This window comes from Pholcus phalangioides, unplaced genomic scaffold, assembly GCF_987345545.1.
Source record: "Pholcus phalangioides strain wild (caught in Gottingen) unplaced genomic scaffold, Ppha-v1.0 ptg000003l_1, whole genome shotgun sequence".
In the NCBI taxonomy this organism is placed as follows: Eukaryota; Metazoa; Arthropoda; class Arachnida; order Araneae; family Pholcidae; genus Pholcus; species Pholcus phalangioides.
Window position 1 is genome coordinate 54,504,774 of NW_028301596.1, and position 16,801 is coordinate 54,521,574.

The 16,801-nt window shown below is 34.7% G+C and overlaps 1 protein-coding gene across 2 annotated transcripts in view; it reads left to right on the top strand.

Annotated features, from left to right (window-relative positions):
• The window catches only part of Naprt (nicotinate phosphoribosyltransferase), a 44,169-nt gene extending 27,578 nt beyond the window's left edge, over window positions 1–16,591 (top strand). The window contains exons 10-14 of one of the 2 annotated variants that reach the window (XM_089250360.1): window positions 663–765; window positions 3,529–3,614; window positions 7,676–7,747; window positions 8,545–8,652; window positions 11,734–16,591. In XM_089250360.1, the coding sequence (XP_089106486.1) occupies window positions 663–765; window positions 3,529–3,614; window positions 7,676–7,747; window positions 8,545–8,652; window positions 11,734–11,811 (447 nt within the window). In that variant the 3' untranslated portion in view covers window positions 11,812–16,591. The remainder of the gene's footprint in view (window positions 1–662; window positions 766–3,528; window positions 3,615–7,675; window positions 7,748–8,544; window positions 8,653–11,733) is intronic. The other variant, XM_089250352.1, reaches the window with a different exon arrangement.
• The last annotated feature ends 210 nt before the right edge of the window (window positions 16,592–16,801 follow it).

Sequence of the window (16,801 nt, forward strand, 5' to 3'; positions counted from 1 at the left end):
AGGTTAAGCACTGCAAGATGTCATGCCCTGCTCAACCCAGGACAGGGACACATTGTTAGTTGCAGAGGTTCTGGTGCAGATTAACATTCTGTCTTGATATTAATCTTACTTTGTCTAATTATCTTGCATGAAAGACCCCCTTGTGTAGCTCGGGGGGAAAGGAAAGGGGGGTTTTCTGAGGCATCGCCCCCACGATTATCCACTCCGCTGTAGCTGCCTCAGCTATAGTTCAAACTGCTAGTTTTGTTCTTAATTTCAAACCATGACTTGATAATGCGAGAGAATTGTATATTTACCAACATGACTTCAGTCATGAAACTTTAATAACGGCTCTACCCAGACATAATTTCCCATTTTTTCCAGCAATAATGGTCTGAATTTGTGATAAATGAAAAGCTTTTGTTTTTTGTTTTTTTAATTGCTCTTTTGATTCGTGAATTATGGTATTTTAATGATCAAAATTTAGTTTGTGTGATCTAATTGTCAATATTTCATCTTAAATGTTAATTACTTCAACTGTTAAGGTGCATCTCATTTAACATGTACATCTACTCCATTGTGTCAAATAATTATACAATTATTTCGAGTTTTTAGCATATCCTTTATATTATCTGCATTCTTGATACAATTACGTGAAGTATTTCATAACATATATTCCATAGCTTGTTGAAGTCAACAGACAGCCATGTATTAAGCTGAGTCTAGATGTAATGAAAGTCACAATACCTGGCAAGAAATGTGTATACAGGCTATATGGTCAAGATGGTAAATTTCATTTTCATGTCACTCTTTTTATGTAAAATCAATATCATTCAATTAGTAATGTGCACAGTCTACTAAATTAAAGTTTCCTGCAAAATTGTGGATTCTGCCTTCCCTTTTGTGAACGTCTATAGTGAGTTTAAAATTTGCTGCCCAAGGTCAGAGGTGCCTTTAAGAGTGTGTTGCAATGGGTGCAGCCACACTGCCCACACACACACACACACACACACACACACACTATCAGTGGCTGCAAACTCCAGGAATAGAAATTGAAATATAATTTTTTTTTTTTTTTTTTTTTTTCTGAATGAAAGTTGACTGCTCTTTAAGAATTACAATGATAACAAAAAAAGTCATTAATAAAAGTACTGGACATCACCAATTGTTGCCGCAAAATAACTGTAAAGCCTCATCTGGAGCAGACAAGCGTTGTCCGGAACGGAGCAATAGTTTGAGGCCCAGTTACATGGCATTGTTCGGTTCTGTTTCTACAAAAGATATGTGGATGACACTTTTGCTCTTTGGGAGGGATTGAGAGAGAAATTGGATTAATTGTTGCAAGTCATGAATGGAATATATCCCAACATACAATTTACAGTTGAATCTGAAAGCAAAACTATTCCATTTCTAGATGTCTTGGTGACCAAAAATGAAAAAACTATCAAACTTCTGTGTATAGAAAACGATTTTCTGTTGCACTACCTCCACATCAATGATCTTGTAACCAATTCAAACAAAAAAAAATCAGCTTTTCGATCATACGTACATAGAGCTTTTGAAATCTGCTCCAACAGTGACTCATTAGATCAGGAACTCAGCTTCATTCTTGCTATTGCCATAGATAGGGATTTTAACTCTGAAATGGTTGATAACATCATCAGAAAAAAGACTAAAACCGAGTCAACTCTCAATAACAATAAAGGCTTTTGTGATAAAGATATAGCTGTCACATACCTTTCAATACTAGTCATTGATTTGCCACCCAAGAATTTTCATCTTAGCTGCCCAAAAGATTCCATCTCACCAACTAACCAATGAACGCTTCAATATCTCCTTGAGATGGGAAGTGGGGTGTGTCCTGTCCTTCAACTAACCAATGGGGCATTTATTATATTCTGTTCACAAACTGTGCTCAAGGTTACAAGGTTATATCGGTGAAACCACCGATGTCTGAAATGTAGATTAAGTGAACATAAGAGGTATGTTAAAAATCAAGAGCTTTATGTGTCCACAATAGCTTTACACTGCTAAAGTGAAGACCACAAATTTAATTTTACAGAGGCTAAGGTAATCCAAAAAGTTCTTGATCACCATTTCCTTAGACTTACTTTACTTACTTTAGGTACGTACATTAAGGCTTTTCATGAACAATTAGTAAATGAAGCTTAGTCAATGTTCTCCATTCCATTGACCTATCACATCTGAAAAAAGCATTCGAAGAATATATAAGGGGGGCCAAGCTGTACATAGTTGTTGCCTTCTGTTACTGATACTTTATGTCATCAAAACGTACTTAAAATAAAAATACTGAAGTCAAGGAAACAACTCTGACCATCACAGACTCTCTCTCATTCTGACCGTGTTTTGCATTGGGACAAAACATGTTTATTTTTCCTTCCACCTTCATAACAGTGCCCATTAGCACCAAAACATGTGTTGGTGTGTTGTAAATTGTTATTTGTCCTCATCACATTGTGAATATTCTTCTACAAAATGTATTCCATAAAAAAGCAGGATATTTCTAAAAATTTCAAGACAGCAAAAATAAGGGAAACACAGGGATGTCCCATAAAACATGGATTATATAGTGACTCTGCATAGGACTGAAAATTATGTCTTCAGAGGGGTGTATCAGCTAATACAGAGTGAATACTTTTCTCTTTTTTTTTTAAACTAAGCACACACAACTCCAGTCTATCGTCATAGCAGTTTACTACAAAATGAGTTATGCTGGAAGTGTGCATGTGCACCTACAAGTCTGAGTATGAATCTAGTGTTCTGCATTAATTTTAGTGCTACCATCTATTTTTTCAAACTATAAGTGAAGTGGAATGACTGAATTTATTGTAAAATTTATAATTTTATTGTAAACTGTAACTTGCATAATTTTATTTTAATGACTTGGGACAAATATATAAATTATGTTATGAATTTGTGTAGGTCTGCCTACTCTATGCGGAGAGACTTTTTTCAAAAATGAGGGATCGGCTTGCATTCTCTACTCAAAGTTAGGAACCACAGAAAACCAGCTTCAACCGACCATCGCTGTATGACTAGAGGAATTCGAACCCAGGTCCTTGCAATGTCAGTCCGTCACTACGACTACATGACTGCATAGCAGTCAGAGTGAATACTGTAAATTTTTTTCCCATAACAAGACTCAGAATAGTGTCTGTTAACATTTGATGTCTGCTACAGAAAATTAAAGATTATAGGAAGTTCCAATGTATGAGGGATAAAAAAAAATTATTATTAATATCCCTCGTGAATTGGCCCCATGAATATTTTCGCCCCAGGGCTCTTGAGGGGGGTCCCCTTTCCCAGGGTGTGGTTAGACATCAAGTAAAGGATATAAACCTCCTTATAATAGCCATTTATTTGAGTGAAACTAAAATGTCAAGGTTTTTCTGGGCTCATTTCAAAATAACATTTTTCATCAAGTTACATTAAGTAATGTAAGACATCTTTCTCTTTGAATATTTTTCTCAAATTATTCAAGTGTTTTGAACTTTTCTGCATCTACATGTTACTTTCATTCTTTTGCAGGTCATGCTCTGCTCGATATCATGCAACAAGCAAATGAGCCTCCGCCAGAACCAATGCAAAGAGTCCTTTGCAGACATCCATTCCAGGTTTGTTTGATAGAAGTCTTTCGAATTTGTTGGTTTTTATCATAATTTTTTTTCACTTTCAAATTATTATAGCATGTCATACTATTACAGTATGACCTTTCTTTTACAGACACCGGTAGGACAAAAAAATTCTTTCGTAAAATAGGAGTGACCATTAATCAGGGGTGTAAAGGGAAATTTTATTATTTGGCCATAAAAGAGGGATGACTGCATCTGAGGGGTTTTACTATATATGTAATTCTTCAATAAAGGAGACTTCTTGACTAAAATCAAAGGAAAAATAATGTAAAATATTTTACAAATGTCTATAAAAAGCTTGTATATGCAGTAGTCTTGAAAATCCAACCCCCAAAAGTTTGACTTTTTGGCTAATCTGAAAAAAGGCACTGCAAATTTTCAAACTTCCTTCTTGAGACCCTCTTTTGCTTTTTTTCCTCCCAAGAACCCAACTTCTTTATTTGTTTTCCTTAGGAGTACTACTTAGTGTAGTGTATTACGAGCTACAGTCCCATGATTCAAGGATTTAAGTTAATTCAACAGGCAAAATTAAAGAGAAACTAGGTAAGTTCTCCAAGTCAACAAGTCAAAACATTTAATGTTGTAACATATTTTAACAAGTTACATTTTAGAGCTCATCAATTATTAAACATGTTAATTCCAAATTTGGTATCGGTAACAATACTCCAATTCACAAAATAATGTGAAAGGTCTCACCCAATACAGCCGAAGAACATCCTCTAATTTCAGCTAGACATCATAGAATAACTCACAAGTCCTACTACGAGAGCAGAGTATCCAACCTTTTAGCGAGGTGAGTGACGTTGACCAGTTGGGAAGGTTCACCTCAGGAACACCATTGAAGGCTGAGCACCTTTCTGAAGTTGCACATTGTTAGAACACGATGGATCACATCCCACTGACGAAACATCTCGACATTCACCAACATAACACTGTAGACTATTGTGTAACTGCAGATAGATTTTACATTTTACGGATCACCCGACCCTTTCAGGAACCATTTTCCACCTGACTAGAATGTACGATAAAACAATATTATATTGACTAGAAGAACATATTTTTAACAACTACCAGGACCAGCCAGAGTAGCCTAGTACAAGTATATTACATATTATGACATTAGTAGCATCACAACAACTAATTGTTAGTAGAGGTTATCAACCCATTAGCCGCACTGAGTGAAGCGAGTAGACTGAACGAATTGAGAAGAATGAATGTCAAGCTTCGGGTTTATCTAGGGCTATTTATATTTGCTGAGAACTGGTTTGTTCTTGGCACACTTGATTAATTTGTTATCTCTGGCACATCGGGAAAACTCTGGCATCAATCCGTTGATTTGCATATTGCCACGTAATTACAATTATTTTGGGTACTGTGTATTTTTGGATGGCAACAGTTTAAAAAACAGGGAGGAAGCCGGCTGGACTTTCCCCCATGATATCGGTAGGGCTATTGTGAGTGTGAGACCAAGACAATAAATTATACAGAACCATCAGAAGTCTGCGACCCTCCACTAATTAGACAAGGTATTTAAATATAATTATTACTTTCATACGCATAATTGTTTAATATAGCATAATGAATTGTATCAATCCATATAATGACACAACCAGGTCCTCACCCAGGGGAAAAACCTAGTGTTAGTTAGTCAACTGGGGGGGGGGGGGGGGTATCGCGGGTGAAAAGACATCGGTAATACCGTGGGGCCCAAGGGGCAATACATTACATTAGTACATATGTATTGTACAGTGATTTCAGTTTGAAAAGGACTGGTAATCCTGAGCCCTATAATGGGTAACTGGTGTAATAAATTTTTAGACTCCCTGAATGAACCTGTATCATTTAAACATTTGGGAGATCCTTGAGAAAGAGAAGTGAGAGTCTCACCATTTTCTTCATAATGGTGGACAACGACATTGTCCCCTAATTGCTTATGTAAAATCACTGGAAAAGCATTTGAAAGCTATCTGTATCATTCACCATCAATCCCATCCCCCAACTTTTCTCAATCACACTCTCATCTCCACGCCCGTTTCACATTCTTGATTTTTTTTTTTTTTAACCCATTGTATGTCATCTATATCTTATTCAAGAACAAACATGAAGCAAGTATGCTAGTACTGCTTTTGCTTGTTTCTTTTTAAATAAAACCAACATTTAAAGCATTTTTTATTGTTTTTTGGATAATTCAAGTTTTTTGATGATCTGAGGTGGCCTCTGTCCCATCCATCTCTTATTATCAAGACTACTGTATAAAAAAACGAACTCTTGGAATATACAAAGGGTTTTTATCTAATTGTATTTGCATAAAACTTTTCACATCAAACATAACTGGCCGAACAAATTCATTATAGGCTGCAAGTTCTGGAGGGCTTTATGTAAATGCTGGAATGGGAGCACTACAGTATGTAAAATGTTATGAGCCCATTTGTTAATTAGCAGCCAGCACATGCCGATGCGCTTGTGTATCACTAACCATTTTCTGTCATACAAAACCAAACACTGATCTGTTATACAGGATTCTTGGAGATACCTGGAATGAATCACCACAAATACTGTGTATACTTGTACATAAGCTAACCCCAATTTTTTCACCCTTAAAAACTGACCAGTATATAAGCTTATTTTCTTCTCTCATTTTCTTCTCATATAATCTGTAGATGCCAATTTCACTATTTTCAGGAAAACAAGTGTCATCACACATATTCTGCAGCACCATATAATCTACATGCAAAAATTTCATTCATCAAATCTTGAGAAACTGAAAGGGGTTGCATGTCATGTTTTTGTAAAAAGAAGTTTTGGCACCTATATAAATCCTCCAAATGTTATTTTTGACATCTTGATTTTTAAACATTTGTTCTCATTCCAACCTGTCAGAAGAAGAAAAGGCTGCAGATAGACACAGCAGTGTGTAATCTGCACCAAAAAATTCCCCAATGTTTTTTGAACTTATAATCTGCAAATTACATGCAGGATTCCAATATCTGTAATACAAGTGATAGGGAATTGCTTCAGACAAACTTGAATATCATCGTAGCATGAATGAAGCACGAGTTTCAGCGTTAACAAGTGCATGGCCGCTCATTTTTGTTTGAACAACCCTTTTTTCGCTTATGAGTTGAAATACATACTGTAATATTATTCCAGATGCAGATAGGATCACCGATTTCAGAATTCTTATTGACGATCATCTTAGGTTTTTCTGAGCATTGTGGTCAAAAAAGTGTATAGAATACTTGGTTTCATTTTTAAAAAGATGTCTTTGCTACTCCTAAAGTGATCCTTCCACTTTTCATGGGTTTAGTTTGTCCTAGACTGGAATATATGCCATAAGGTTTGAAGACCATACCTACAGAGGGACATAGACTTGATTGAAGGGGTGCAGAGAAGAGCTATGCGTGCTCTTGTTGGCACACAAAGTTTGAGCTGTGAAAAGAGACTTGATTTCTTCAATATGTTTGCATTGGAGGAATACAGGTGTCAGGATTATATGATCAAAGTGTTCACAAAATTTTCAATAGGATGAACCATGAGTTATTGATACACCATAAATCAACTGCTTCGACAAGGGGACATCAGTATCATTTGGAAACAATTCCAGGTTATGGTGGTGCAAGGAGTTTTTCTGAAACAGGGTTGTGAATATATGGAATAGTTTACCTCCAGGGTTGTGAATTCTAACACAATTGACACGTTTGAAGAGAAATACAATCTTTATAATGGAATGAATCTAGAAGCTATATACATAGTCTACTTAAATAAGACAACCATATTTTTTAAGGGCTGTGTATTTTATTTTGTCATGATTTTATGTTTTTATTAGTCTTTTTTAGTGTGTATTCGTTTTTTTGTGATAATTGCTCTTATTTTGGGTTGTATTTCAGTTATATTTGACATCCATATTTTTATGAGCATTTTGTCTGTTGTGGCCTTTGTATTTGCATTAGAAAAATACAGTACTTTTGAGTATTTATTTGAAATGAAATAATGGTTCGTGATTTAACATGTGCTCTGTTATTCTTCCAACTTTTTCATCATAGGAATCAAAACGAGCATATGCTGTGCCTGTGAAAGTTGAAAATCTTCTCCAGCTCTGTTGGAAAGATGGAGAGGTATGTTTACTGTTCAATCTTGTGTTTCTGTTGGTGTTTTTTTTTTTTTTTTTTGCCTAGACTTTTTCAATAAGTTTAAAATATCTTTGAGGCATTGAGATGTGCAGCTCATTAGATTGTCAATCAATTTTGAGCTATTGAAGTTTTCTATCATAACTGAGAGAGCATCTTTGATTATTGTTCATAGAATAGAGGCTCTCTACGTATAAAACCCATTGTGCAAAATTTTGTGGATTTTAGATTTGAATTGAAAAGAAAATGCACCTTCCTTCTTAGTTGTCTGCTCAAAAATAACAGTGATGGTGCAGTTTCAAAGTGTCTGGGATCTTGCCATTACGTAGTAAAGCTTGACTCTAGAAGAGTTCTCAATCAACACATAAAAACCAGCTTGTTCCAATGAATGTACCTCTGCAAAGTATAGAGGAAGATTCACATCTCGAGCGAGAAGATGAGGATATATCTAGGAAACAAAGTGTCACACGTTCAATGCCTCAACATACATGGTCCTCCAACATCACAGAATGATAAACCTGAACAAAAGAAGCAAACAGGATCAACAAAGGGACATCCAACTCCAGTGCAAATTCAAGCTTCACTATGCCATTCACAACGGGGACAGATGCCCACTTTCTCATCTCAAACTATGGCTTAGATTAAATTAAGAGAGAAAAGATCTGTTATATCTTTATTATTGTTTTATAATAATTCTCGGCATAGTAATTCATTTGATAATTTTCATTCGTGTAATTGAGAACTAAATGATTGCAATTTTCTAGATTTTTTTTTCTACATTACAGATATGTATAGATCTGCCAACTCTAGCAGAAATAAGGCATCATGTGGAAGAATCTTTGTCCTCAATCAGGCCCGACATAAAAAGGAATTTGAATCCCACTCCTTATAAAGTGAATTTTTTTTTCAAGTTGAATCTTATCTGACTTATTCATTCATTCTTAATTACTTCTAAATTAAAATTATTTTATTGATTTTATGTGATAAATATATGTCTATAAACTATAAAAGAGACAATGGGAGAAGTATGTTATTCTCTATGTATAATGAAATTTTTATTGGAATTTTTCTTGTTTTCGTTAATATATCGATATTGAAAACTACTACAGAATTTTTTTTTATGATACAAAGTCATTCTTCATTATGAAGAATTAACTTCATTCTGTATATTTTTATTGTTAAAAACTGATAAAATTATGGTCAGATTTTTTGTTGAAAGTCATCTAGTTTTTTATTCTAGCTTACTCAGACAATATGAGCCTGTGTGAAGCAAATGAATTGTTGAAAGTTTTATAAAGTAGTCTCAAATCCATATATATATATATATATATATATATATATATATTTTTTTTATTATTATTATTTATTTTTTTTCTTGACAAGTAAACACCATTGACAAATTTCATTAAAAAGTTATTGGACGTAGCTGAGATTTTTATAATTAAGTTAAAATTCTATTTCTTTAGATTCTTATATCAATTGACGGAAACACTGTGAAACCTCGCTATAACAATCATCGAAAGTCAGCAAATCCCCCCCCCCCCAGATGCTAACTGACATAATACTTTGAATGGCCTCAATGCAAAATAAACTCCTTTACAGAAGCAATATCTTTATTTTTTATTTATTTAATTTATCAAAGAAATGTACAAGCATACATATACAAATAGAAAGAACTTTTCATCCAAGGTGAACATGACTGTCACATACTGGATGATGGGTTATTAATTTAAAAAAAGTACAATTTGTGAGGGGGGAAATACCTATATATAAACACTTTTACATAAACGCAAATATAAATGGGGAAGGAAATTGATAGTTAAATATCAAATAGATGGGTGAAGGGGGAAAAACAAAAAAATAATAGTAACATCATTGTGTCATTGCATGGGGGGTGCATTTTAAATATCAAATTTAGAGATAATAAATATGATTTGAATAATTGAGCTACTGTCAGAAAGGCAAAATATTAAAAATGTTGATAAATATAATGGGAGAAAATCAATTACTTTTAATTAGTGTGAGGGGCGATTTTTTTAAAAAAACAAAAGACTAAAAATGCTCGGAGATGTCATCAATAGACAATATCTTTTGAGGTTCTTCTTGTACGCGTAAAGAGAGGAAGCATTCCTAATTTCAATGGGCAGAGAGTTATAAAACTTAGGTATTAGGTAAGAGAAATGAATTTTTTTTATGTTTTTGTGAACAATTGGCAAAGAATATGTAGCCTTACGCCTAGCAGAAGATCGAGTGGATATTAATGGTAGGGAGTATTGACGTTTAAAGAGGAGTAACAGGGATTTATAAAAATATAAGTATCTAAGTGGCAGAATTTCTATATTTTTGAATAGAGTGATGGAAGGAGTATAATAGTCATTAAAAATTAGCCTTATAATTTTCTTCTGTAGTGATATAATAGGTTTTAAGTTAGTCAGATAGTCACTACCACAAATAGGTAAACCATATAATAAGTAAGAATGGAATAGTGAGTAGCAGAGGGTGGTTAAAAAAGAGCAATTAACAAAATATTTTAGAAAATAAAATTTTTACATTGTAAATCTTAATTTTATTTGTAGATTATGAACATGGGATTTCCATTTCATGTCAGAGTCAATAAAAATACCCAGATATTTTATAGTATTCACTTGTTCTAATTTATGACAGTTACAATCAGTGTTAATGTTACATACAGGTTTATGAATCAAAGTCAATATTCAAGGCAGGAATGTTATGCAAAGAAAAGTTAATATATTTAGTTTTAGAGATATTAAGTTGAAGATCATTTGCATGAAACCAGTCTCTAATTTTTATCATGTCAGAATTTACTGTCATTTGGACAGATTCATAGGTAGCAGTAGAATAAAGTATGACTGTATCATCTGCAAACGTGATTATCTTGCCATCAATTTTTAGATTACATAAATCATTTATAAATATATTAAAGAGAAGGGGGCCAAGAACAGATCCCTTGGGGACTCCTTGGGATAATTTTATTTGTCAATCTACTGGTCAATTATGGATTTTCTTGTACCACTAATAATGTGGCTGAAGTTTTTTTAGTGCATTTTCTAGTAGTACTAATATGCAGCTGAAGTTGGTTTTCTGCAGTTACTCTGGTTCCTCATTTGAAAGAGAGTCTCTACGCAGAGAATAGGCAGACCTTCAACACAACACTTTACTCATAGTTTGAAAAATATATGACAGGTGGCAGCACTATAACAAGCAATTACATAGAAACGAACTTCATGTTAGGTTCGCAAAACGTTAATTCACATTCCAACATGCACCAATGCGTTAGAAGTTCTGCAGAGGAATATGAACGAGGTGCATGTATGGTTCAGTAATAGTAGACCTTCAACACAATACTTACGTAACATGGAAATTTAGACATTTGCCATTTTCACCTCCAAATGTGGAAGCAGGATGGCAGCACCAGTATGACACGAATGAAGCACATATCATGGCTACGTTAGGGCCATTTATATGCACACACACACACACACACACACCGACAACATGTTCCGGCATGTACTTATTGATTGAAAATTCCTGGAGGGAATATTTCACAATGTGCTTGTATGGACAAACAGTAGTAGTGCCAACAGCAGCCATATAGAAAAGATGTCACATCAGCATAAACTTCATAGGCAAAGATAGATTTTAAAGTCTGACAGGGGGCATGATGATGTCAATTCATATATACACATGCACAGATGGGCAGCAAAGACATGCTGCCCCCCTCCCTCCCCGTATCTCCACCTATGATAAATTTGTGATTCATATAATGAGAATCCCTCTACAACAATTTTTTTTTCTTCACAGAGTATCGTTATAGAGATTGCACTGTGTATAAATTTTTATGACATGATTTTCTTCATTGAAATGAATATATAGTTCAATTCATTTAACTATCGTGAAATAATGTATTATACTCATCCAGATATATATTTCTCCATTCTTTGTGTGTGTTTTAGGTTTCAGTGTCTGGTGAGCTTTATAGATTCATGCACGAACTGTGGCTTCAGAACGCACCAATCGGAGAGCTCTCTTAGAGTTGTAAATAAACAAAATCCTGAAATTTGCCACACATTCAAGGAGGAAAAAGATTAAAAGTTTCTACAAAACCGATTATTTTTGCACAAACAAATGTTCAAACATCTGCGTTAGAATAACTAATCAAACATCGAGTTACAGCTATCCATTGAGTAAATTTCATTGTGTATTTTCAACTGTCTCATCAGTGTATCTCTATGGCGTTTATTTGAAGAAGCAATATGAAATTAATTCTGGCTTGGAATCGATACTGCCAGTAGGAAACGTTTTTATTAGTAAAATTAATGTATTGAAATGTAGATTGTAAACTTTTTACTCTTTCTTATTTTCTTTTATTTGCATGTAAATTATTTTCTCTGGTAACATTTACAAAAAATTGGTGTCGTTTTGATACTTCAATGGTGCACGATCATATACGGGTCTTTCTGAAAATTCTCATTTTAGCTTTACGATAGTTGTCTTGTTTGTATCATTGTTATTTGTGTTATATTATTGTCATTTGTTATATATATTTTTTTATGTTTCATGTTGAAAATATATAGTTCGTTTATTTTGATTGGGAAATAATATCAATCACCTATACTGTGTTATCGAAATATACATTTTTTTTTCTGTCTTTTACTTTGTGATTATTAGAGCCTGGAAGTTCAGGTAAAATGGTATAAATGGCGGTTTTTTTTTTGGCTATTTTCAAACTTTTTTGGTTAAAAATACCTTTTTTTAGATTTTTCTGCTGTAAATGCCTATTTTGACATTGTTTTATGTTTATTTTCTCTCTTGAATTTTCTGTAGAATTTTATGTATTTTTAGCATTGAGAAATTAGTTTTTTTTTCAATCTTCAACTCTTAGTATTAATTCTTATCAGAAATCCTTCCTTCCCTTGGCCTTATTCAAACACAAATAGGCATAAGTGCCTAAGAGGTAGGAAAATTAATGTAAGGCATCTTCAACCGTTAGTATTAATTCTCATCAGAAAGCCTTTCTTCCCTCTGCCTTATTCAAACACAAATAAGCATAGGTGCCTGAGAGATAGGAAAATTGGTGTAAGTCATCTTCAACCCTTAGTATTAATTATCATCAGAAAACCTTCCTTCCTCCGGCCTTATTCAAACACAAATAGGCATAAGTGCCTGAGAGGTAGGAAAATTGGTGTAAGTCATCTTCAACCCTTAGTATTAATTATCATCAGAAAACCTTCCTTCCTCCGGCCTTATTCAAACGCAAATAGGCATAAGTGCCTGAGAGGTAGGAAAATTGGTGTAAGGCATCTTCAACCCTTAGTATTTATTCTCAACCAAAAGCCTTCCTTCCCTCAGCCTTATTCAAACACAAATAGACTAAGTGTCTGAGAGGTAGGAAAATTGGTGTAAGGCATAAAAGTGACAAAGACTTTTCATCTGTGCTATACGTAGCTTTCAGGTAACAATCAAAATACTGGTGAATTCGTATCAAGAGTTCTAGACGAAAGCAACCCATGTACTGTATAAGAAAGTCTGTTATTAAATTAGAAGTTTGCTTTTCCACATGTGTTGCTTGTGTATTTGCACAACATTTCAGTTGAATAGCTGACCGGTAGTTGTCCTAATAGGCCTTTAGTTGACATCATAGCTACAAAAGGTCAGGATGGAAGATGACAGGGCTCTGGTCTTAAAGCCCACATTATTTTGATTTTTTTCAACACCATAGATAAATGAACTACCAACAAACATGGCGAATTATTTCAGATATGCAAAAATCATGTCCAGAATTTAAGAGATCTTTTGCAAAATTGATACAGACCATCCAAACACAAAGCTTAATGAAGGTTTTTAACAACTGGCTGTTGCAAAGATGAATTTTTGGAAAGAGAAAATTTTCAACTGCCTTTGCAAGGAAACAAATCCACGTCCTTTCACTTTCCAGATTAATGCACTACACTATAAAGGCAACGAATCTCTTGATCTTTCCTTGGAGCTTGTGTGCACTGAAAGGGACTGTACATGGATGGCCGGACCTGACTCAGGCCAAGCTCACAACCGCTGATGCTGCCACCAGATGGTGACTTATGAAAGGATGATGTCACTCTCCGCTATCATACAAATGTTTTTAACAACTGCCTCTGGCAAAGATGAATTTTTGGAAAGAGAAAAGGCAGTTGAGTTTTCTCTTTCCAAAAAATTCATCTTCACAACACCCAGTTGTTAAAAACCTTCGTATGATAGCAGAAAGTGATGTCATCCTTTACAAAGCTTAATCATAGACATTTTTTAGAAAAATGTGTCATTATGAAAATGGTTATTTTAAATTCTATTTGAAAATGTTATTACTTTGATATAATTATTCTCTAATTTTGGCTAGCACTATTTTTGCATGTTGGCTAATGATGTATAAAGTATTCAATTGAATTGAACTCCGACCTAGCCTTGAGGGCCACATAAACTTTTTCTTTAGCATGTTAATATTAAATTAGCCAGACAAAAAATTAAATTGTTATAATCTACTGTTGAAATAATACAGATTGAATGAGTGCAGCCAAGATTTGAGCTAGTTTTCAGACCCTTAATGCGCCCCCCCCCCCCACTTCACTGCGTTGTCCAGTGGCAAAGTTTGGGTGTTCATTCATTCATTGACCCTTAATGTCGTAGCTCTTAGTTACTTTTTTTTTACCATTAATTATAAATGCCTTATTTTGTGCCTTTTTGACTATTTTTAGTGCGAAACTTCCAGGCTCTACTCTGGTGATTATAAGTTGAATATTGAGAATTAGTGATATATACGTTGAATATGATAAGTTCAGATGAGTTGAATATTTTCAAAAATTGGTCGTTAATTCCAACATTTGTGCAAACTTTTATTTAATTTGTACTAATCCAAAATATGTACTAATTTTATCAAATGATTTCTTAGAATGTCTGGCATGGAGTCTTGTTGAATTGATGATTACCGAAAAAAAAAAAAATTCAAAGTTTTTTTAATGCTTTGTTTTGGGAATTGTAGTGCGTCCTAGCACACACATACAGATGATGCAATCCTACTCACATTTCTTCATGTGCACAGTTTCTTGTAAATGTCAGTTGACTGTTTCCTTTTTTGTACCAGGTTGTCTCCTTGTTCTGTTGTATACAGTACATCGTGTTGTGCTCTAATCATTCAGGTTCGAACCCTTTTGGCGGCACAGTGGTGGTCAGCTGAAGTTGCTTCACTGCAGTTTTCCAACTTTGAGACGCAAATGCCAGCCAGTCTGCAATTCAAAGAAGTCTCTCCACAGAGCTTCGACATGATGCTCACATAACATGAAAATTCAAGCATTTACCATGTGCAGTTTAAAATATGGAAGAGATGATAGCGCCATCATGAACGTGAAACAAACACAACTCAGATAACACAAATAGTGTTAGGGCTACGCATATACCCACACAACACATTCTGGCATGTACCGATTCTTAAGTAAACATCTTGTACAAATTGTATTGAAGGATTGAAATCATCCTAATGTCATGCATAAATTTGCCGTAAGGGTGCTCTTCTTTTGATGGTAGGTACAGGTAGTGCTCGTGAATAGGAAAAGTTTGAAGGCCTCTGACTTAAAATCTGATTAAGGGAGGCTTACGGAGGGGCCTGATATTAATTTTTTTTGCACCAGACATTTATTATAGAGAGGCTTTTAGATCCACCGGAGAACCTAGTCCAGGGATCAAGAACTCCTTTCAACTGAAATTACTCGCATTCGTTAAAAAAGTGGGACAACATTGAACAAAACTCTGCTTGGGAAAAAAAACCAAGAAATTTTTTAAAAGTTTTAGCACTTAAACCTTAAAAATTTTAGCATTTCAACCTTGAAGTTTCAAGACTCTACTGTACCCTATTGCATAGCCACCAAGTCTCCTGAGATTTTCTACTCCATCTCTCGGACTCTCAAAATGTTCTTCAATTCCTGAATATTTGGCCACGATTTCAAAAATCCATACTTTTGAGGGTGGGAAAAAAATCCTTCTGAAAGAATTTATCCAGAAAATGTCTGTTTCTTGTGCTCTCTTGTTTTTTGGAGAAAAAGAAATTTCAGCGGGGGAAAAGAAAAATTCGCCAGTTTTGGCAGTCTAATCCATGAGGACACTTGATGATAATGCCTCCTATTAAGTGGAAATGCCCTGTTTCTGGTCCGATGGCAATTTCATTGGTGGGACGATTTCATATCGAGTGTAGTAATGACTAATATTCCTGTTGTTGGGCAATGATTGATGGTTTTGGCCATAAAAGAGGGGGGATGGCCGTATCTGAGGGGTGCTGTCCATTGAGAGCGGTTTTACTGTATTTTCATTTAACTTGTTCAATCTATGTGAATGAATATTCTTGGAATCCTACATTTTTCATGTGAAATTGAAGAAAAATCTGCGAAATTCCCAGCAACACACATGCCTGCTAATGCGGTGGAATATGGTGGCATTGGGTTTTTTATGTACCAACTTTTGGTGGCATTTGACGGATTTCTCTACTTTTCCATAATAAGGAATTATCAACATATTTCACACTATTCCACTTGTAGGTACAAATGAGTTAATTACACCGAAATCAGTGGTACCAAAAGTGTGAGTGTTTACCTGACAGTCTGAGTGCATAGTGTTGTCTGATTTTATGGGGCTGCCATCTGAATTTAAAATTGTGAGGGAAGTGTTGTAACTGGATATTTGTACCATTGTAGGCCTGTTGCATTCGTGCCACAGTAAACCAACTTCAGCCAACCACCACTGTTATGCCAGTGAGGTTCGAACCGGGTTACTGTGACCAATCCACCACCACCACACAAAAAAACACTACTACTACTGAACCATACATACACCTCGTACACATTCCTCTACAGAATTTCTAATGAATTGGTACATGCTGGAATGTGTACGTATTATGAACCCAATGTGAAGTTTGTTTCTGTGTAATGCTTGTTATGTGTAGTGCTACCATCTGCCATCAATTTTTCTAACTATGAGTTAAGTTTAATGATTGAATAATCGTTC